The sequence below is a fragment of the Phyllobates terribilis genome, unplaced genomic scaffold (genome assembly GCF_046119375.1).
Source record: "Phyllobates terribilis strain yellow unplaced genomic scaffold, ASM4611937v1 Scaffold_4__5_contigs__length_816908805, whole genome shotgun sequence".
NCBI lineage: Eukaryota > Metazoa > Chordata > Amphibia > Anura > Dendrobatidae > Phyllobates > Phyllobates terribilis.
This window is the reverse complement of record NW_027362764.1, coordinates 69,204,332-69,226,878: the sequence shown is the minus strand read 5'-3', so window position 1 is coordinate 69,226,878 and position 22,547 is coordinate 69,204,332. Positions and strand designations below refer to the sequence as shown.

General features: G+C 41.3%; 1 protein-coding gene across 6 annotated transcripts in view; it reads right to left on the bottom strand.

The window, feature by feature from the left end:
- Window positions 1-425: 425 nt before the first annotated feature.
- Window positions 426-22,547, bottom strand: part of CACNB2 (calcium voltage-gated channel auxiliary subunit beta 2) — a 433,018-nt gene continuing 410,896 nt past the window's right edge. For 5 of the 6 annotated variants that reach the window (XM_073677469.1, XM_073677471.1, XM_073677472.1 and 2 more), the window contains 5 exons: window positions 19,702-19,811; window positions 12,519-12,670; window positions 11,183-11,278; window positions 6,294-6,479; window positions 426-5,371 (listed from right to left, as the gene is read on the bottom strand). In XM_073677469.1, the coding sequence (XP_073533570.1) occupies window positions 4,877-5,371; window positions 6,294-6,479; window positions 11,183-11,278; window positions 12,519-12,670; window positions 19,702-19,811 (1,039 nt within the window). In that variant the 3' untranslated portion in view covers window positions 426-4,876. The remainder of the gene's footprint in view (window positions 5,372-6,293; window positions 6,480-11,182; window positions 11,279-12,518; window positions 12,671-19,701; window positions 19,812-22,547) is intronic. The other variant, XM_073677470.1, reaches the window with a different exon arrangement.

Genomic DNA, 22,547 nt, shown 5'->3' with positions numbered 1-22,547 from the left:
AGGAATCGCTCCTGCCAAACAAACCTGATTGACTTCTACGAGGAGGTTAGCTCTCGAGTAGATCAGGGGGAACCAGTGGATGTCGTGTATCTCGACTTCTCAAAAGAGTTCGATAGCGTGCCACATAATAGGTTGGTATACAAAATGAGAATGATGGGGCTGGGGGAAAATGTCTGCAAGTGGGTAGCTAACTGGCTAAAGGATAGAAGGCAGAGGGTGGTTATAAATGGAATATACTCAGATTGGGTAAGCGTCACTAGTGGGGTACCACAGGGGTCTGTACTAGGCCCAATGTTATTTAATATCTTTATTAACGACATAGTCAACGGGATAAATAGTAAAATATCAATATTTGCAGATGACACAAAGTTATGTAAAACAATTAATACAAAAGAGGATAGTGAAGACCTACAGAGGGATTTGGATAAGCTGGGTAGGTGGAGCATTAAATGGCAAATGAGGTTTAACGAGGAGAAATGTAAGGTCATACATATGGGAAGGAAAAATGGAAGTCACCAGTACTCACTGAATGGGAAATCATTGGGGAATTCAGAGATGGAGAAGGACTTGGGCATCTTAATTGATAGCAAACTAAATTGGAGTGCCCAAAGTCAGGCGGCTGCTGTAAGGGCAAACAGGGTAATGGGATGTATCAGAAGAGGTATAGCTGCAAAGGATGAGAACATTGTTCTTCCACTGTACAAAGCACTGGTCAGACCACACTTGGAATACTGTGCTCAGTTATGGGCCCCAATATATAGAAAGGATATAAATGAGCTTGAAAAGGTACAAAGGAGGGCAACAAAATTAATAAAGGGAATGGAGGGACTGCAATACCCAGAGAGGTTGGCAAAACTAGGACTATTCAGCCTGGAAAAGAGAAGGTTGAGGGGGGACATAATAAATGTGTACAAATATGTTAGGGGACAGTATAGAGACCTTGCCCGGGATTTGTTCAAAAGGAGGGATATTACGGTAACAAGAGGGCACTCACTAAGACTGGAAGAGAAAAGGTTTCAGCACCAGCATAGGAAGGGGTTCTTTACGGTAAGAGCAGTGAGAATATGGAATTCACTGAGTGAGGAGACGGTAATGTCGGATTCACTACACCAGTTCAAGCGGGGACTGGATGCTTTTCTAGATACCAGGCAGATTTCAGCATATACTTAAAAATAAAATAAAATAGTAGGTTGATACAGGGATTTATTCTGACTGCTGGTTTCAGAGTCGGGAGGGAATTTTTCCTCAGGTGAAGATTGCATAATCATTTGGGGTTTTTGCCCTCCTCTGGATCAACTTTAGCAATTACAGAACTAACAGGTCGAACTTGATGGACGCAAGTCTTTATTCGGCTTTACAAACTATGTTACTATGTTACCATGTTTTTCTTAATATGTAAATGAGCTGTTAAGATCTATGGGCCGGACATAGATCTCCCAGAGAATCTGCCTCCTGAGCTTATTTTAAATAAAAAGGGCATTATCAGTGTGAGACATGTAATGACTGATAGTTTGCTCTCCTCATCTACATGTCTCACACTGGTAACGCACCCTTAAAATAAGCTCTGGAGGCAGATTCTCTGGGAGATCTATGTCCGGCCCATAGGTCTTAACAGCTCATTTACATATTAAGAAAAATGTGGATTTCTCTTTACTAAGACATCAGATCACAGATATCAAGGTATCACTTTATTCAATTACATTCCCATATAGACCGCTTAGGAGGGTTGATCCAACTGACATATTGCCTCATGCTTGTCTGAGATCCGCGTATTGGTTTTAGGGCTGAAAAAAAGATTCAAGTTTAACTTATACTCTTATGTGTTAATCCAGAGGAAGGCAAAAAACTTCTAGCTTGTCAAAGCAGGATTTTGGTCAGGCTTGAGATGATGCATCCTGTCGACATTATTGTCAATCAAGCCATAGGGGGCGGGATTAGGACATAGCTATCTTGACTCTTCTGAGGAGCTGCTCCGCCTCCTTGACTTCAGCAAGGTTCTTTTCATACAGTGCGTGTGATTATTTAACAGTTTCCTTTATAAAATCGTACTCATAATATTGCACACATGGACACCTAGAGAAAGCAACTTGGATAATGGCGAAAAACCCACTAAAAGTCATATACTGTTGGTGGTAGCCATTTGGAGTAGGTTGAAGCTTGTTGGAGCTCAGGAAACTCCTTTACCACATTACAAAACTTCTTACAATGCAGTCCCCTATTATTTTAGCCAAAGTACTTTTATGGCATAGGATCCCAGTACTGAAGATTATCCTTGTGGGGCGGCTCAGAGGCGTAACTTGATCATCCTTGTTCTAATGACACAAGTCATAACTTGATCTCTACAGCCCCTTACTAAAATCTATTGCAGGGCCCAAAAATTATCCCATATCCCTTGTAGTACTGGTTCCCCAAAAATTATCCCATATCCCTTGTAGTACTGGTTCCCCAAAAATTATCCCATATCCCTTGTAGTACTGGTTCCCCAAAAATTATCCCATATCCCTTGTAGTACTGGTTCCCCAAAAATTATCCCGTATCTCTTGTAGTACTGGTTTTCACTGATGTGGCTGAGTTGCTGTTGAGCCCTGGGTGTATCTCCAATGTCTGCACCCGATATGGTTACACTCCCTCTGATTACAAATTGCCTTCCTCCATTGTATGCCAGGAGCTATTTTTGGTATATTCCACATCTCCCGTCACTTACGAAAAGGTGAAGAAGTTCAAGCCTGACCCCAAAATCTGGTGATTTGTGTGCGTTATTTACAGATTAGTCATTTGGGATTTTTACGTCTAGAGTGGCAGCAAAAATGATATTTTTCAGTTACACCTGCAAAAATGTTAGAAGTGTCGTCCTAAATTAAAAATAAATAATAAAAGTATTTTTGGCCAAAATCAGCACCTTTTTATGGGCAGTGTCTAGTATATCAGGTCTTATCTATTCATGTGAATAAGGCCGGGCTGTAATACCAGACACGGCCCATAGAAAAAGTGGCGCTATTTCTAGATGAAAAGTTAAACTTATATTTTCTAATCTGGAAGAGCCATTAAACATTTTTATTTAGTCACATAGAGAGAGAGGAATACGAAAAAGACTCTGAGATCAGCCCATTTTTATGCCAGCAGTCAGTGAGATCAATCCTGCTCCTCAAACCTCATATATAAGCATATCTTTTATCTGTTGCTGCATTCCTGAGTAATTATCATTTGAATTCATATAAATGAAGCGTTAAGTGCTCTGGGCGTGACAGAGCACTTCCTGAGCCTTTGCCTACCATGGTTTTTTCTCTGCACAGCACCAGCCTCTTTTTCACGATTGTTACCTCACTATCTGATTTCCATGCCTGGCACCTGACGTCACACAGATAGTGAGCTATCAATCAAAATAAAGGTGCTGGTTGGGTAAATAAATTCAGGAGACAGAGGCGTGGGAAGTGCTACATCACGTCCAGAGCACTTAATGTCTAATTTGTATATAAATTAAAATGCTAAGTGCTCTGGGCGTGACATAGTACTTCCAGAGCTTCTGCCTCCACAGCTTGTTTCCTCGGCCAGTACCAGCCTCTTTATCTTGATTGTTAACTCACTGTGTGACGTTAGGCACCATGCAATGAAATCGGACAGTGAGCTGTCAATCAAGCTAAAGAGGTTAGTGCTGGGTCAGAAAACAACCTCGTAATGTCGAGGCTTGGGAAGTGCTCTTGTCATGCACAGAGCACTTAATGCCTCATTTACATTAATTAAAAGCTAATTTCTTAAGAATGCGGCAACAGTTAAAAGATATAAAGGTGTCGAATAATTTACTTTTTAAATCTCTTCAGGCGGGTTGATCTTACTGACAGATTCCCTTTAACCTTTGAAATTTCCCCTTTATATCAGTGGTTCTGCAAGAAAATAAATTACGTACAGATAATATTAAAAAGATGACCTAACTATCGATAAATCAACCACTTTTCTGTTTCCGTTGATCTCCAGTAAAGTAGCCGATTCACATACAGTTTTTTTTTTTACTACCTATTGATCAATTGAAAGAGTCCTATACCATTATTTCTCCATGCTAATTCCAGTCACTGACTATTGAAGCATGATGTAAAAACGTACAACGCCGTACAATCGAACGATTAACCATGCAGGGCTAAGAAAACAACAAAAAACATACCCAACATAGAAGAAACATCACATAGAAAATTCATCTGAAACATCGTGAGTATAAGGCAATATTTAACTCTGCTCTCAAACAAAGACGACGGGAGGCCGAAAACAAACAAAAAAAACAATGGCATAAAAAATAAAATAAATAGTGGCTTGGAAATCAACATTCAAAGTAGGTGGGTGCATTCCAAAAATACAAAAATAAATGCAAAGTTTTAGTAGTCTCTTCACAAGTCTGATATCACTTCTGCAGCCACAACAGATTATTAATATAGAGATCTAACAGTGCAAAAGTGGAACACATACGGAAGGAAAAAAAAGAACGTGAAATCACCATTTTTCGATGCCAGAAATAGGTTTCTTCTAAAAAATAGGAGGTTACAAAACATCATCACTTGCTTTAGAACAGCAACAATATCTTGATGGCAACGTACAGCATTCAAGTGGTTGTCACAGAAAACGGCTAAACACATGGTTTGGTAACAGATTTCTCAAGGAACCATGGAAAGTCAAAGTGAAAAGAATTATCCTAGGCTAGAACCGGATCGGCAAAAACCGAAAAGAAAAGAAAAAAAAGACAAAAAGAGTCGAAAAAAAGAAGAAAAATATAGAAAATACGGAAGGGGCGCTAGATGTTTTACAACATTGGGTTCAAAACAATTTGTAAGGGGTTTTATACAAGATTGAAAAAAAAAAAAACAGTCAACACATAGAAAGGTGTCGAAAGTTACTGACGGATGTAAACTTCCCGGTTCCACTCGTTATCGTTGCGTTTCCTGGAAACCTCTCCGTCCCTTTCGCCGTGTCGTTCTCTCGATTTGTGGCGACTGCGGGGTTTGTTGCATTCGTTGTGGTCCTGCTCTTTGTCCTGCTCATTTGTCCGATGTCGAGACTCTTTGTGTCTATGTTCGCTACCACCTCCGTGCGATTCGTCTCTATGATTGTGATCCCGGTGGGATTCCTGAGGATCAGCATGCTCGGAAGAGAAATCATCCTTTGGCTCTAAGTAAACGGAGTCTCTGGTTTCCTGTGTCTCGTTATCAAATGTGTCCTGTCTGGATAGGCCTCTGCTTACTCCACTTCGATGATTGTGGTGCTGCGCGGAGGAGGAAGATCGATGTTGAGACTTTCTCGTCACTTTCTCTTCGGGAGGAGCTTCCTCTTCCACGGATCCGGTTCTTTCAGGCGGTGGAGGATCATTTTTCTGTTCTGCCTGGGAGCCCTAAAAAAAGAATCAAAAATACAACATAGCTTAGAAATATCTTGAATATTGGAAGTATTTCCAGTTCATATCTCAAAACCTTTTAGTAGGAAATAAGGGACCTAGATACATAAGCCCTAACACACGGCTATATCATGGCTTCTTGTTGAACAAATTTCTTAATATGGAACCTAAAGAATTCTATGGGTCCATAACTTGCCTCCATATACATCCATATTTATAAGCTCCATTGCATAATGTATTATAGATATATTATCCCTTAATGTCAGGCTCCAGCCTCAACTGTGATTGGATATAACTCCCATACTCTCAGTTTAACCCCTTAGACGCTATGGTCAATTGAGAATTTTGGATCTAAAGGTGTTTGACAGAGGGAGAAAGCTCCCTCTGTCACAATATATCAATATATCAACTCCCTTTGAAATGTGCTGATAGGCCTACAGCTGTCAAAGTTACCTAACAAATTCAACCAGGTCAGCCAATTTAGAGACATAGTTAATAGGTTTCAGAATTATTTTTTTTTAATTTAGCCAGTAAATTATATGTACAAAAAAATGGTACCCATAAAACTATAACTCATCTCTGTCAAAAAAACAACAGTGATGTATTTTGAGTCGTGGAGAATTGCCTTGAAAAAAGTCTCCATACTAAGTTTTGTATCTTCAATGAGAGCCAGTATCTCCTCACCTCTTAAGCTACAACTATGATGACTAAAGGATCGGGAGTGTAAAAAATCAATATTCCCAATCCTTTTTTTTCCCTGACATATGCAGTGACTTTCTAGCATGGCACCTCATACACATTAAATAGTTAGTTCTGCCAAACTTGGAGGGTTTGGCCGACATTTATATTATGATGACCAGACACGTTATAGATGAAGTCTTAGACTACACCGATTCACATCATGCCTTTCTCAGATTACCTGTGCATTCGTGGCCGAGGAAGGTGCTGCAGGAATCGTTGCTGTAGTTAATGTCCGAGATATGAGTGCATTTGGTGGATTGCTGCTAGGGGGGTGGGTGGCTTTCCAGTAGGCCTCTAGATAGTCTGCTAGATGTTCACAAGCATCTTCAAGTTGGTTTTCATCCAAAATAACATCAAACATTTCCTAAAAAACGAAGAGAGGAGACTTAAGGAAATGGTATGAATTACATGTACAATCTGAACTCCATAACTATTGCTGAAGGTCCACCGTGGTCAGATGTTGCACTGGTGTATAGGTGTCCACCAAAGTAAATTACTCTGAGTGTCTAATGTCCATTCCTAATATAATCCAAAATTAGAAATTGAAAACAAGTTGTCCGGAGGATAGGTGAAAACATATCAATTGGAGGGTGTCCGACCACTAGGATCAACCCTGATCAGCAGAATAGGGAACTTTTATCCCTGTTAGAATGGCGCAGCAGTGCGCATGGCCGACCATTGCTCCATTCATTCCCTATGGGTCTGCCGTGCACTCATACAGAATGAATGGAGCGACAGGTGGGCATCCGTCCCTCCGATCCATTTTGCAATGTGGACAAAAGTTCCCCATCGCAAATAAAAATTTCCGGCTCTGTTGTTCAATGTTCGTCCCAGCGATCAGACCCCCAACTGATCAGTAAATTATGATCGAACAATCCCTTTTAGTTGTCCCTTCCAATGATTGGTACCAAAGTTAGCACCATAGGAGATAAAAATTTGCTCCATCAGAGAAAAATTTCTGCCTCTGTCGATAGGAGCTGCTCTCAGTGGTCAAATCCTCATTGATCAGTAAGCTATAAAAGGACAACCACTTTTAGGTTCCCCTTTCAGTGATTGGTTTCAAACCTAGCATCAAATTGGCCTACTGCAAAATTTTGGGGCTCAACAGGTGAAGACCATTTTTTTATTGCAGAGAATCCCCAGGGCATGATGTATCTGTAGATTTTGCTGCAGATTTTTTGGCAATTGGGTGTCAGAACTCAGACTAACTGAAGGAATCTCTGGAACGTTGTTGTGTCAATACAGCGCGCACCGAGTGTCAATAAAGGTAGGGTCTTATTTAACATGACCATTGTCTTGCTGTGAAATGGCCCAATGCCTGCTCCGTCAAAAGGGACTGTAATAAATTATTCTAATTTTATTTTATGTCACTTTTATTTTTTTTGTCTTGTGGCAATCGTAAATGGTTTTTGTGGCAAATTTTTCAAAACGGCAGACGAGGCTCACGCATTTTGCATGAAACCAAACATGCTGTTCATTTTTGTCCTTAACCTATGTTGAGATTTTTTCTATCAAGCCGAAGGTTCAGCTAAAAGTTCAAAAAACTTGAGCAGAAAATCACTCCAGAGGTGGGATTGGAGTACATTTGTGCAAAAATTTAGCAACTTAAAAAAAAAAATTGCAATTGATGAAGCAACTGCAAACGTCTGGAAAACAAAAAAAAAACATGACGACAATGGCGAACATAAAACATAAAAACAAGCGACCACATAGAAAACAGACTTTTAAAAAGAGCAAATTTAAAGAAGAAAAAATCAAAAACAGGCATAAAACATGAAAAATTAGACAAAAAAGACACAAATTCAATAATGAAATCAGGCCCTAAGTGTAAACCACTGTGGCAACCACTAGGTGAGACTTTATCCTCAAAGTCCAGCAACGTGAATATCAGGACATGATATTGCTTTGGATTTTACTAGGTAAGTTGGGTGCTTTCTCTTGCCTAAGGCCATGGCCCCACTATCAGTATTTGGTCAGTATTCGGTCAGTATTTTTTCTCAGGAGTGGGAGACAAAACCAGGTGAGGAACAATCAGAGAAAATGGATAATAGAAACAAGTCACCAATTCTGCATTTATCACCCACTCCTGGTTTTTGCTTCTACTCCTGAGAAAAAATACTGACCGAATACTGACCAAATACTGATAGTGGGGCCGTGGCCTAACAAGAATGACTGCAGTTCTAACGCTTTCTCCAAAACATCACCCTTTAGCCAGCTATTCACATTCGATGACATGGCTGTTGGCCGTACGATGCTTCGGTTGATCGATCGGCCAACAGTCATCTCGGCCGACTCTCCCAAACACAGGAGCGTCCATTTGGCCGAGCACTCCTTTGTTCTCCATGAGAAAGTCGCCGACTAACACATTGGGTGGTGGCTTATCTCCGGGAGAACAATGTGATCGGCAATTGGAACTCAGACATGCCCAATCGACATCTCATCTGACCATAAGTCGGTCGATGCTTTCCATACACATTAGATTGTCAGCCAAACGTGTCAATATCGGCGGGTTCAGCCGACATTAGTCTAGTCTAATATGTATGAGGGCCTTTAGCCTAGGAACTCATTCTCATTGTCCTGAATTTTCTTTTTGAATTATATTATTTTAATATATATTATTACCTACCAATCTTCTGTAATTCCTAAATAACAATATCCGAGCAGGACTTGATGTTTTCCCTCGGGTGACCCCATCAGATACAGTCATGCCTGAAAGTGTTATCCTTAAAATTGCTCCAAAAATTAAGTATTTCTCCCAGAAAATTATTGCAATTACACATTTTGTTATACACATGTTTATTTCCTTAACATAATTTCACACAAAACCCCAAAAATGAGAGGACAAAATTTTTGGCACCTTTCCAAAACTGTGGGTAAACAACTTTGTTTCAAACATATGATGCTCATTAAAACTCACCTGTGGCAAGTAACAGGTGTGGGCAATATAAAAATAACATCTGAAACCAGATAAAAAAGGGAAAAGTTGACTCAATATTTGCATTGTGACAAGTCCATCTCCATAGATCCTGATGTTCCTTTGTCCACAGTGCGCAACATAATCGAGAAGTTTACAACCCATGGCACTGTAGCTAATCTCCCTGGACGTGGACGGCAGAGAAAAATTGATGAAAGGTTGCAAAGCAGGATAGTTCGGAAGGTGGATAACAAGCCCCAATCAAGTTCCAAAGAAATTCAAGCTGTCCTGCAGGCTCAGGGTGCATCAGTGTCAGTGCGATCTTTACGTCGACATTTGAATGAAACGCTATAGAGACAAAGGAGGACCTCACTGCTGACCCAGACATAAAAAAGCTAGACTGCGGTTTGCCAAAATTTAAGTGGGTAAGCCAAAATCCTTCTGGGAAAGCGTTTTGTGGACAGATGAGACTAAGATACAGCTTTTTGGTGAAGCACATCATTCTAACGTTTACTGAAAATGGAATGAGGCCTACAAAGAAAAGAACACAGTACCTACAGTCAAATATGGTGGAGATTTAAAGATATTTTTGGGTTGTTTCGCTGCTTCTGCCACTGGGTGTCTTGACTGTGTACAAGGCATCATGAAATCTGAAGATTACCTAAGGATTTTGGACCGCAATGTAGTGCTCAGTGTCAAAAAGCTGGGTTTGTATCCTAGGTCATGGTCTTCCAGCAGGACAATGACCTCAAACATACGTCAAGAAGCCCCCAGAAATGGATGGAAACAAAGTGCTGGAGAGTTCTGAAGTGACAGCAATGAGTCCAAATCTAAATCCTGTGGAGAGATCTTAAAATTGCAGTTGGGAGAAGGCGCCTTCACATATGAGAGACCTGGAGCAGTTTGCAAAAGAAGAGTGGTCCAAAATTCCAGTTGAGGGGTGTAAGAAGCTTGTTGATGGTTATAGGAAGCGGTTGATTGCAGTTATTTATTCCAAAGGCTGTGCAGCCAAATATTAAGTTGGGGGTGCCAACAATTTTGTCCAGCCCATTTTTAGGGTTTTGTGTGAAATTATGTCCAATTTGCCTCTTCTTCTCTTCTTACATATGTAATTGCAATAATTTTCTGGGAGAAATATTTAATTTCTGGAACAATTTCAAGGGTGCCAACACTTTTGGCCATAACTGTAAACTGTATGTAAATAAGACGTAAAAAAAATTGCCTTTGTACCAGGTGACCTCCGGTGTAAATGATTCATATTGGTTTACTATATTATCCTCTATCATACTGGCGGCTCTCCCAGGACATGAGGAGCTGCCGCCTGTACACGGCTTGTTACCAGCTTAGATATTCATGAGACTGAACCCAGACCTCAACTCACAGGGGACGAGGCCCAGACATAAGGACAATTACAAGGTAAAATCCCCATTGCTAAATTAATCTGGTCTATAAATTGCTTTTTGTTGACGGATCTCAGAGCAGGGAACTTGAAGACCCCATTTGCATGGTGAGATATTTTATGCTAGTTATCCAATTCATACCATTAAATTTTCAATCGTAATTTCTTTTGTTTGCCAGGGAAAAACATTTACACGTTAGTAAAGCTGTCCACACATAGGCTGATCTTACAGCTTTTAGGCTGTGTTCACAAGTTGTGGTTTTTGTTTTGTTTTGATGAGGTTTTCTGCAATTTTAGCAAAAAAAGTTTCAGGTCAACAGTGCTCGTGGGAAAAAAATCCCAATGGGGTCGCAACGGGTGAACGCAGCCTCTGCTTTGGTAAAGGCTAGTGTTCGTCATAATGGAAAATTTTTTCCTTATAATTCTATAACTATACAATGTGCTGTTCCTCTGTTATTCCTCCTAGAAGTGTAAAAATAAATTGACAGCTGGGTGTTATCAAACAGAAGCGGGCTCCTACTCCATTCAGGCCGGCGATGCTTTGAAACTGGTGGTCCAAACTGTCAATCAATCAGGAGCACACCGCTACCCAACAAGCAGGGAGGCAGGGGAGCGGTGCGCTCCTGCACTGCAATTATGAAACAACCCTTTTAAGGTTCTGGTTCTCTCCATTTTTTCGTTCTCAAGCTCCAATGATCTAAAAAAACAAAAGAGAAGGAAAGGAAGGGGAGATCAAATAAAATGGAGAACTTACTGGAGGACACTGCGCTAGTTTGTCAGCTGCCACCATTTGGACATTTAGATGTTTAGCCTGAGATTTTCCTCTTGATTTTATCAACCTCTGTAAAACCTGGAAAAGAAGATAGAAAAAAAACATTAGGAACCAATGAAACAAATATATCTAAAAAATACTCGACCAAATGTTAGGCAAAATTAAAAAATAAATCCAGCGGTATTCACAAAATTGTCATTCTATTCTATAACTTGGGTATCTAGTCGTTCACTTTTCTTTTAAAATTGAAAACTTCTACAGATAAATGGGTATTTCCTTCTCAGTTATTATGGCATGTCCACAGGATACGTAATAAAGGTCTGTTCGATAGGGGTCCCAATTCTGGAACCAGCACCCCCATGCAAGGCTCTCTTCCTACATTTCTAAGGGAATTATTTTTATAGGAATTAAGAAAAAAGCCATATAAGCATGCTTAAAGGGGTATAATAAAGTTTGAAAAGACAGCTTCCCGATTGCTGGGGGTCCGACCGATTGGCACCCTCTGATTCCGAGAACCGGGTCTCTGAATGAAGCGGAGGTTGATCATTCGCACTGCCTCTCCATTCATTCGGATATTGCTGAGTGTTGCGCTTGGCTGGTCTTCGGCACTCTCGTAAGAATGGATCATGATCGACCACTGCTCCATTCATAGGCTCTTCAGATCCCTGGTTCTCAGAATCGGAGGGGGTTCCAGTGGTCAGACCTTCAGCGATCATGAACTTTCAAACTTGACTTTAGGATACCCTTTTAACATTTTGGTACTCCAAAGTGAAATGGGGTACCCAGTCTCAACATAAGTGTTTGTTTCGGAGGTGGCACCCTCATCTATCTGACACAGAAGTCTGAGTTGGAAACATCCCTTTAACTGTGACAACAATATGTAGACTTTTCTATATCATCCAATCACGTTAAAAACTTTTTCGGAACTAATGTGTTCTATATTTACTGTCAGCAGTTGTGTACCTCATTTTTTTTTACTGTCTACACTATGAGGATCTCATTGGATGGATGTCTTACGAGTACTATTGAGATCGGTAGTAGCCAATTCAAACCATGTGTAGTGAGCTCCCCCTAGTGGTGGCTTCATGCAGCCAAAGTTCTAGCATTTCATTTTATGTGTGAATTGAAAGGTATCTGCAGTTCTATAGATGAAAATTAGAGTTTTGACTACTATAAAGATATAAAAATATGTAATGCAATTTTTGTAGTTTTCAATGAAGGTGTGGGGAATATTGAGGTTTTGCAATGTGGCCCTATGATTTATGTTACCCAGTTTATGATAATAGCCCACTTAAATGTATATCTGTCACAGGCTTACCTTCGGAGAAGAAATCTTGACATAAACTATAATGGGGGCTAGGGAGGTTTTGCCAAGTTGCGTTGGATGGTTTATGGTGTCGGCATCTAGGACTACGAGCTGCAACGTTCTGGCTAATTCAAAGATCCGCTCAATTTCACTCTGAACTTCCGCTGCCAATAAAGAAAAAGGAAATAAAACAAAAGTTACTTGTGTACAATCAACAAGACAACCTGCTGTATACAAGAACAGTTCAGTGACGCATTTATCCACTTGTCTTTTCAGATTAGATTTTGGTCAGCAGCAAAAACAATGTCTACAGCAGGCTCAAAAGATCCAATCATTTGCGTACCAGACGTCCTGTAAGGCTGTTAAAAGCTGTTTTAAAGGAATTTACATTTTTTTTTTACATAAATAAAAATACTTTTTCAGAACTTTCTGCTTTTTTTGTATCCCTTTTTTTGTTGCTAATTCGTGCAGCTGGGGTCCTCATTGATTGGACAGAATATATCTTCTTCCCCATCTGGCAGCTGACAATATTGGCAGCCTCAGCCAACAGTGTAACCGTGTATGGGGGCCTCTTGATTTTCCCTAAACAGATAATGTCAATTTTGGATCCTTTTGTTCTTGCCGAGATAAGCCGACACTAGAGGAGTCTGGCACTTCAACCAATTATCTATTCTCATAACTTTCTACTTTTTTCTTGTAACCCAATGATGTTGCTAATCCATGCAGCTGGGGCACTCATTGGACAGAATATACACTGCTCAAAAAAATAAAGGGAACACTCAAATAACACATCCTAGATCTGAATGAATGAAATATTCTCATTGAATACTTTGTTCTGTACAAAGTTGAATGTGCTGACAACAAAATCACACAAAAATCATCAATGGAAATCAAATTTATTAACCAATGGAGGCCTGGATTTGGAGTCACCCCCAAAATTAAAGTGTAAAAACACACTACAGGCTGATCCAACTTTGGTGTAATGTCATTAAAACAAGTCAAAATGAGGCTCAGTATTGTGTGTGGCCTCCACGTGCTTGTATGACCTCCCTACAACGCGTGGGCATGCTCCTGATGAGGTTGCGGATGGTCTCCTGTGGGATCTCCTCCCAGACCTGGACTAAAGCATCCGCCAACTCCTGGACAGTCTGTGGTGCAACGTGACGTTGGTGGATGGAGCGAGACATGATGTCCCAGATGTGCTCAATCGGATTCAGGTCTGGGGAACGGGCGGGCCAGTCCATAGCTTCAATGCCTTCATCTTGCAGGAACTGCTGACACACTCCAGCCACATGAGGTCTGGCATTGTCCTGCATTAGGAGGAACCCAGGGCCAACCGCACCAGCTTATGGTCTCACAAGGGGTCTGAGGATCTCATCTCGGTACCTAGTGGCAGTCAGGCCACCTCTGGTGAGCACATGGAGGGCTGTGCGGCCCTCCAAAGAAATGCCACCCCACACCATTACTGACCCACTGCCAAACCAGTTATGCTGAAGGATGTTGCAGGCAGCAGATCGCTCTCCACGGCGTCTCCAGACTCTGTCACGTCTGTCACATGTGCTCAGTGTGAACCTGCTTTCATATGTGAAGAGCACAGGGCGCCAGTGGCGACTTTGCCAATCCTGGTGTTCTGTGGCAAATGCCAAGCGTCCTGCACGGTGTTGGACTGTGAGCACAACCCCCATCTGTGGACGTCGTGCCCTCATACCACCCTCATGGAGTCAGTTTCTAACCGTTTGTGCAGACACACGCACATTTGTGGCCAGCTGGAGGTCATTTTGCAGGACTCTGGCAGTGCTCCTCCTGTTGCTCCTTGCACAAAGGCGGAGGTAGCAGTCCTGCTGATGGGTTGTTGCCCTCTTACGGTCCCCTCCATGTCTCCTAGTGTACTGGCCTGTCTCCTGGTAGCGCCTCCAGCCTCTGGACACTACGCTGACAGACACAGCAAACCTTCTTGCCACAGCTCGCATTGATGTGCCATCCTGGATGAGCTGCACTACCTGAGCAACTTCTGTGGGTTGCAGAGTCCATCTCATGCTACTACAAGTGTGAAAGCACAACCAACATTCAAAAGTGACCAAAACATCAGCCAGAAAGCATTGGTACTGAGATGTGGTCTGTGGTCCCCACCTGCAAAACCACTCCTTTATTGAGGGTGTCTTGATAATTGCCAATAATTTTCATCTATTGTCTATTCCATTTGCACAACAGCATGTGAAATTGATTGTCAATCAGTGTTGCTTCCTAAGTGGACAGTTTGATTTCACAGAAGTTTGATTTACTTGGAGTTATATTCTGTTGTTTAAGTGTTCCCTTTTTTTGAGCAGTATATTTTCTTCCCCCTCTGGCAGCTGACAATATTGGCAGGCTCAGCCGACAGTGAAATTGTATGGTGACTTCCTGATTTTCATTCGACAGATAATGGCAATTTTGGATCCTTTTGTTCTTGGCAAGATAAGCCGACACAAGAGGAGTCTGGCCCTTCAACCAATTATCTATTCTCATAACTTTCTACTTTTTCTTGTAACCCAATGCTGTTGCTAATCCGTGCTGCTGGGGTCCTCATTGATTGGACAGAATATATCTTCTTCCCCATCTGGCAGCTGACAATATTGGCAGGCTCAGTCGACAGTGAAATATGTATGGGGGGCCTTCTGATTTTCATTCGACAGATAATGGCAATTTTGGATCCTTTTGATCATAAGCCGACCCTAGAGGAGTCTGGCCCTTCAACCAATTATCTATTCTTCATGTATAGAATAAAGTCATTTGTAACACAACCACCACAGACCCTCAAACACATGCAACAATAACATTGTAGAAGTTTAAACAGCAAATTAAAAAAAAATCCTCTATAAAGTTTTAAGGCATCAGTAACGATATCCTGAAAGGGAACCTGTCAGCATATTTTTAAATATGAAAGTAGTGGTATGGCTGTTTAGGCACTGGTCCCCCAATAAAAATGATACCTTTTTTATTGAGATCTAATGTGCCAGTCATGAGAAATCTAGCGTTGAAGTCATATGCAAATTAGAATGTTAGAGCACAGGGGGAGTGTTACAAGCAGCCTACATGCATTGACACGCCCCCACTGCACCTCCAGTCTTCTACATGAGATTTCTCATGACTGGCACATCAGATCTGGACAAAAAAGGTATCATTTTTATTGGGGGACAAGCTCCTATATAGCCATATATATTATTATTTCCACATATAAGAAAGTGCTGATAGGTTCCCCATAACTGATGAAGTAAAAGTCATCAAAGAGACAAACCATGTTATTGCTATTAGCCTAAGTTCACACTTGTATATTTTTGGTCTGGGTGCTGTCCTTCTGTGTAACAGACTGCACATGGACAGCACACAGATTAATGTAAAGGGCTATTTTCCACATGGATCTCAGATCTCCTTGGAAAAAAAAATGGCAGCATACGTTAGTCTGGTCCAATTTGTAGACCAAAGTATTGCATGTAAATAGAAGGCAGCTCCTTGCTATGTGGATGAGAACACAGACCTGCACAACCTTCAAACAGGACTAGTCTGCAAAGTTCAGAACTTGAGTAAACTTAGTCTTAGGATATGTGCACGCAACGTCTTTTAGGCCCCCGCATACCTGCATCGTTTTTGAAGCAGAAGACACTCTAGGCAAACAATGGCAGTGTCTTTTGCTACCAGCATCTTTTTATACATGCTATATATAAAATAGTGGCGGCTTCTTAGCAGAACCTGCCAGAATCATGGTCACCTCTTTTAGCTACTTAGGGGCTTTCGAAGCCTGAAGCTGTTAAACGAGGTGACAAAAGATGAAATATCTGCACAGCAAGTTGTTTTGCCATTCCTGTGTATATGTTCATTCTTTTTGACATTTTTCTAGCGCTTTTTCGGGTGGGTTCCAGGCGTAATTCACCTGAAAAAGACTTTGTGTGCACAAACCCATTGCTGGCAGACATGACAGTAGTAAAGTTTATGGCTTTCCCTGTAAAACATATTTTGATGCTACCTACCCCTCTCCCATACAGTCTTTAAATGATACTGCCATATAGTGCCCACATAATACCATCATGCAATCCACAAAAAGTGCCTCTCCCATTTTATACTCCCACTCAATGTTTTGATAGACAGGCAAATATTTGTCAAAATGTTTTTGGAGAAGATAACACGTCAAAATCCATTTCCATTCCCACCATGTCAGATTTTCCGGCAGAATTACGTTTGCTATAAAATCTGGTTAAATCTTTAGGACTTGTGCACATGACCGTATTTTCGGTCCAAGGGCAATCTGACAAAACATCGGATCGCAGTCGGACCAATGTTATTCTATAAGGCTGTGTTCATGTCCGATTGTTTCCTCAGACAGAGCGAATTTGGGGAAAGAAAAATCACTGCATGCCCGGGTTTGATTCGATATACAGTTCACACTCAGCCATGCAAGTCAATGAGTCCGTGCAAAACATCAGACTGCACTTTGATGACATCTGAGTGCAGTCCAATTTTCACGGACTGACAGAATGGAGAAGATGGAGAATTTTGTTTTCCACCTTCTCATCTGAGAAAACATTTTTTATTGGTTTAGTATAGTATTGAGCTTTTCAGTGATCTGCTGTTTCTTTTATTATATTGCCATGTGTATTTTTATTTTAATCACTACTTTTGCTTTGATTAGACGAAAGCATGCTGAAGGTTGTAGTTGTACAGCTAGAATAATTTAACGGGAGTTGAAATCAATGGTCTGAAGTCTTGAGCAACCTGTAGCAAAGTAGTATAGTAAACACATAATACACGCACGATATAACACCTAAAGAGGACCTGTCATCAGGTCCAAAGTTACCAGTTTTCACTCCTATTTTATCCCCACTGCTCCGGTTAACAGTCCTTTTTTTTTTTTAAATCTGCCATACAGTTCCAAAGATATGGGCCTTTTTATTTTGGGGGTGTGGCTCACAGGCTCCTCAGGGGCGTGTCCTTGGGCTGATCTGCATAACTATACTGAGAGCCACGCCCCCTTGTTAACGCCCATTAAACATTAGCACAAAATAAAACGTTCCATATCTCTGGAGCTGTATGGCGGATTTGAAAGCAAAAAACGGCAGAATACTCAGGAGAGGAGCTGTAATAATATAGGAGAAAAAAACTGGTCACTTTTGACAGGTCCTCTTTAAAGGCAAAATTTACTTTGAGTAGAAACGGACGATGCGCCACAGTTATAATGTAGACAGTCTGCTACAATCACCTTTCGGCTGGTATTATGCTCTACATTATACAAGGGGCTGCAGCGGTCGGAGGTCGGAGGGGCTGACAATGTGTCTATATAGGTATCACCGCACACACAGAAAACAATACACTGCAAGCACAATACAGTGTATCAAGTACATACCAAAACCATCTGAGGTGGGGGGGCATTAATGGAGAGAATAATGATATAAACTACAACCATTATGAGGAACACATGCAGATTGAGGGTAGATATCACTGGTGTGTGTATGAAATGGGGATAGACACATGACAGCAAAGGTCTCACATTACAGACACTGTTAGGAGTCCTGTTACCAAAACAGGGAAAAGAATAACTAAGAAACACTAAGCTGCACCCGGTGCTCATCTTAACATGACCAGTAAAACTATACATTTCTGACTCCCAGAAGCTGCCACTAGGGGGAGCTCAGTGCATACAAATGTATACAGCACCCAATAAGTTACATGGAAGCTGAGCTGCCACTAGGGGGAGCTCAGTGCATACAAATGTATACAGCACCCAATAAGTTACATGGAAGCTGAGCTGCCACTAGGGGGAGCTCAGAGCATACAAATGTATACAGCACCCAATAAGTTACATAGAAGCTGAGCTGCCACTAGGGGGAGCTCAGTGCATACAAATGTATACAGCACCCAATAAGTTACATGGAAGCTGAGCTGCCACTAGGGGGAGCTCAGTGCATACAAATGTATACAGCACCCAATAAGTTACATGGAACCTGAGCTGCCACTAGGGGGAGCTCAGTGCATACAAATGTATACAGCACCCAATAAGTTACATGGAAGCTGAGCTGCCACTAGGGGGAGCTCAGAGCATACAAATGTATACAGCACCCAATAAGTTACATGGAAGCTGAGCTGCCACTAGGGGGAGCTCAGTGCATACAAATGTATACAGCACCCAATAAGTTACATGGAAGCTGAGCTGCCACTAGGGGGAGCTCAGTGCATACAAATGTATACAGCACATAATAAGTTACATGGAAGCTGAGCTGCCACTAGGGGGAGCTCAGTGCATACAAATGTATACAGCACCCAATAAGTAACATGGAAGCTGTATACATTTATATGCAGGTGGCTCCCCCTAGCTTATCAGAATTGTATCATTAAAAGGGCTTTTCCATTCATTTAACTCAACTGTCTCACAATTACAACTTCAAAAGGATAGGTCTTATTTGTCTGACAACAAGCCACCAATTTTAAAGATAGCTCTCCTGCTAGGCAGCTTTTCTGTGGACGCAATCCAGGGGACCCAGTTGTAAGTATAGATTTCTAGATTCTAGATTGAAGTGAAAGGGTTAAGGCCAGGCCACCTCTGGGACCTGTTAAGCGGAGTGGCTTGCACAAAAACTGTCCATGAAAGCTCTGTTAAAGGGAATCTGTCACCAGATTTTTTCCACCTAATGTAAGAGCAGCATAATGTAGAGACAGAGGCCCTGATTCCAGTGACTTGTCACTTACTGGGCTGCTTACTGTAGTTTTGATCAAATTCCCTGTAGGTGATTATCACTAGAGGACTAGTACACCTCCATGTAGTACTCCATTTTCATGAGCTCTGTATAACCCAGTCCCCACCACTGATTAGCAACTTTCTGCCTATGCACAGTATCCACAGAAAGCTGCCATTTAGTGGAGTGGGCGGGGATATACAGGGCTCAACATTCAGAGAGTTGCTAGCACATAAAACTGTGATTTCATCAAAAAAGCAGCCCAGTAAGTGACACATTACTGGAATCATGGTCTCAGTCCCTTCATCATGCTGCTCTCAGATTACATAACAATAACCTGCTGACAGATTCCCTTCAAGAGCTACTTGGTTTCCATGTACAGTTCACCCTTGCAAAACCTATAGAAAAGGAGGAGACTATCTTGTGAAAAATAATACAATAGTAAAACTTTTAATGAAAAAAAAATGAAAGAGAAGAAACTGAATAGAACTTACCTAAACTTGACCGTGTATTAGACCTTTCTATAATTGCATGTTTACTTGGATTATTTAATACTGAACGTTTGGCAAGCGAGATGTCAGCAGTGACTCGAGTAATGGATATTCTGGGAAAAAATAAAGTAACACTTACAAATCAGTGACTACAGTATGATTATTACCGATTACAAAAAGAAACAACATACTGTATAAAATACAAAATTTAAACTGTCTGCAACCACCACAAGGGGGAGCAAAGGAGCCTACTGCATAATATATTCAGAAAGCTCTTAAACTCCCCCTAGTGGTGTCTGCAGGTAAACAGAAGTATTTTAATGATATGATTAACAAAGTATTCTATGAGGAATGAAGGAGACCCAGGCGCTGTAAAGTTATGTTAGAAATTTAATCAACACACAGTTTTTTATTAGATGACATTAACTTTAAGGGTGTTGTCCCATAAATAAGATTTATCACCCATCATCAGAGTAGATGATAAATGTGTGAGACCCCCATTGATCCTGTTAACGGGGGGGGGGGGGAGGGGGAGGCAAATTCCCTTGTGTGAATTGGGTGATAGTGAGCATGTGTGCCCACCTCTCCTATAAGTGGTAAAAGGAGTAATAATCACACATGCTCACTACCACTCCATTAACACAGGGGACTTTGGGACCCCCAGTGATTCTGTATACATATATAGATATACAGTACAGACCAAAAGGTAGGACACACCTTCTCATTTAAAGATTTTTCTGTATTTTCTTGACTATGAAAATTGTACATTCACACTGAAGGCATCAAAACTATGAATTAACACATGTGGAATTATATACTTACCAAAAAAGTGTGAAACAACTGAAAATATGTCTTATATTCTAGGTTCTTCAAAGTAGCCACCTTTTGCTTTGATGACTGCTTTGCACAGTCTTGGCATTCTCTTGATGAGCTTCAAGAGGTAGTCACCGGAAATGGTTTTCACTTCACAGGTGTGCCCTGTCAGGTTTAGTAAGTGGGATTTCTTGCCTTATAAATGGGGTTGGGACCATCAGTTGTGTTGTGCAGAAGTCTGGTGGATACACAGCTGATAGTCCTACTGAATAGACTGTTAGAACTTGTATTATGGCAAGAAAAAAGCAGCTAAGTAAAGAAAAACGAGTGGCCAACATTACTTTAAGAACTGAAGGTCAGTCAGTCCGAAAAATTGGGAAAACTTTGAAAGTGTCCCCAAGTGCAGTTGCAAAAACCATCAAGTGCTACAAAGAAACTGGCTCACATGAGGACCGCCCCAGGAAAGGAAGACCAAGAGTCACCTCTGCTTCTGAGGATAAGTTTATCCAAGTCACCAGCCTCAGAAATCGCAGGTTAACAGCAGCTCAAATTAGAGACCAGGTCAATGCCACACAGAGTTCTAGCAGCAGACACATCTCTACAACAACTGTTAAGAGGAGACTTTGTGCAGCAGGCCTTCATGGTAAAATAGCTGCTAGGAAACCACTGCTGAGGACAGGCAACAAGCAGAAGAGACAAGTTTGGGCTAAAGAACAGAAGGAATGGACATTAGACCAGTGGAAATCTGTGCTGTGGTCTGATGAGTCCAAATTTGAGATCTTTGGTTCCAACCACCGTGTCTTTGTGCGATGCAGAAAAGGTGAACGGATGGACTCTACATGCCTGGTTCCCACCGTGAAGCATGGAGGAGGAGGTGTGATGGTGTGGGGGTGCTTTGCTGGTGACACTGTTGGGGATTTATTCAAAATTGAAGGCATACTGAACCAGCATGGCTACCACAGCATCTTGCAGTGGCATGCTATTCCATCTGGTTTGTGTTTAGTTGGACCATGATTTATTTTTCAACAGGACAATGACCCCAAACACACCTCCAGGCTGTGTAAGGGCTATTTGACCAAGAAGGAGAGTGATGGGGTGCTACGCCAGATGACCTGGCCTCCACAGTCACCAGACCTGAACCCAATCGAGATGGTTTGGGGTGAGCTGGACTGCAGAGTGAAGGCAAAAGGGCCAATAAGTGCTAAGCATCTCTGGGAACTCCTTCAAGATTGTTGGAAGACCATTTCCGGTGACTACCTCTTGAAGCTCATCAAGAGAATGCCAAGAATGTGCAAAGCAGTCATCAAAGCAAAAGGTGGCTACTTTGAAGAACCTAGAATATAAGACATATTTTCAGTTGTTTCACACTTTTTTGTTAAGTATATAATTCCACATGTGTTAATTCATAGTTTTGATGCCTTCAGTGTGAATGTACAATTTTCATAGTCATGAAAATACAGAAAAATCTTTAAATGAGAAGGTGTGTCCAAACTTTTGGTCTGTACTGTATATAGATATATATAGATATATATATTGTGACAGAGTCACTGGTGTTATATGCGAGGGGAGGTATGTGTCACTCAGGGTGCTTACCTGTGTGAACTGAGACTTACTGAATTTCTGCCAGCATGTTATATGCTGGGGTTTACCTCTTTTAAAGGGTGTGGTTTTATGGGAATGATGTAGAGATGGGAGGGAAGTCATTCCCCATACCTCCACCTCAGGGTGTGGCTGGGCAAGCTTTAAATATTCAGTCAGTTTGTTCTCCTGGGTGGAGTGTGTGGTCTGGAGATTTAAGTCTCCAGGCTGTGTATGGCTGACGCCAGAGAGCAACACCGGAGGACTGGTGTTGCTGAAACTTCACAGAACTATCAGCAGCCGGCAAAGGCCCTGCTGGCTAGAGGACTCTGTTATATTTCATCTATATATATCTATATATATCTATATACAGTACAGACCAAAAGTTTGGACACACCGTCTCATTTAAAGATTTTTCTGTATTTTCATGACTATAAAAATTATACATTCACACTGAA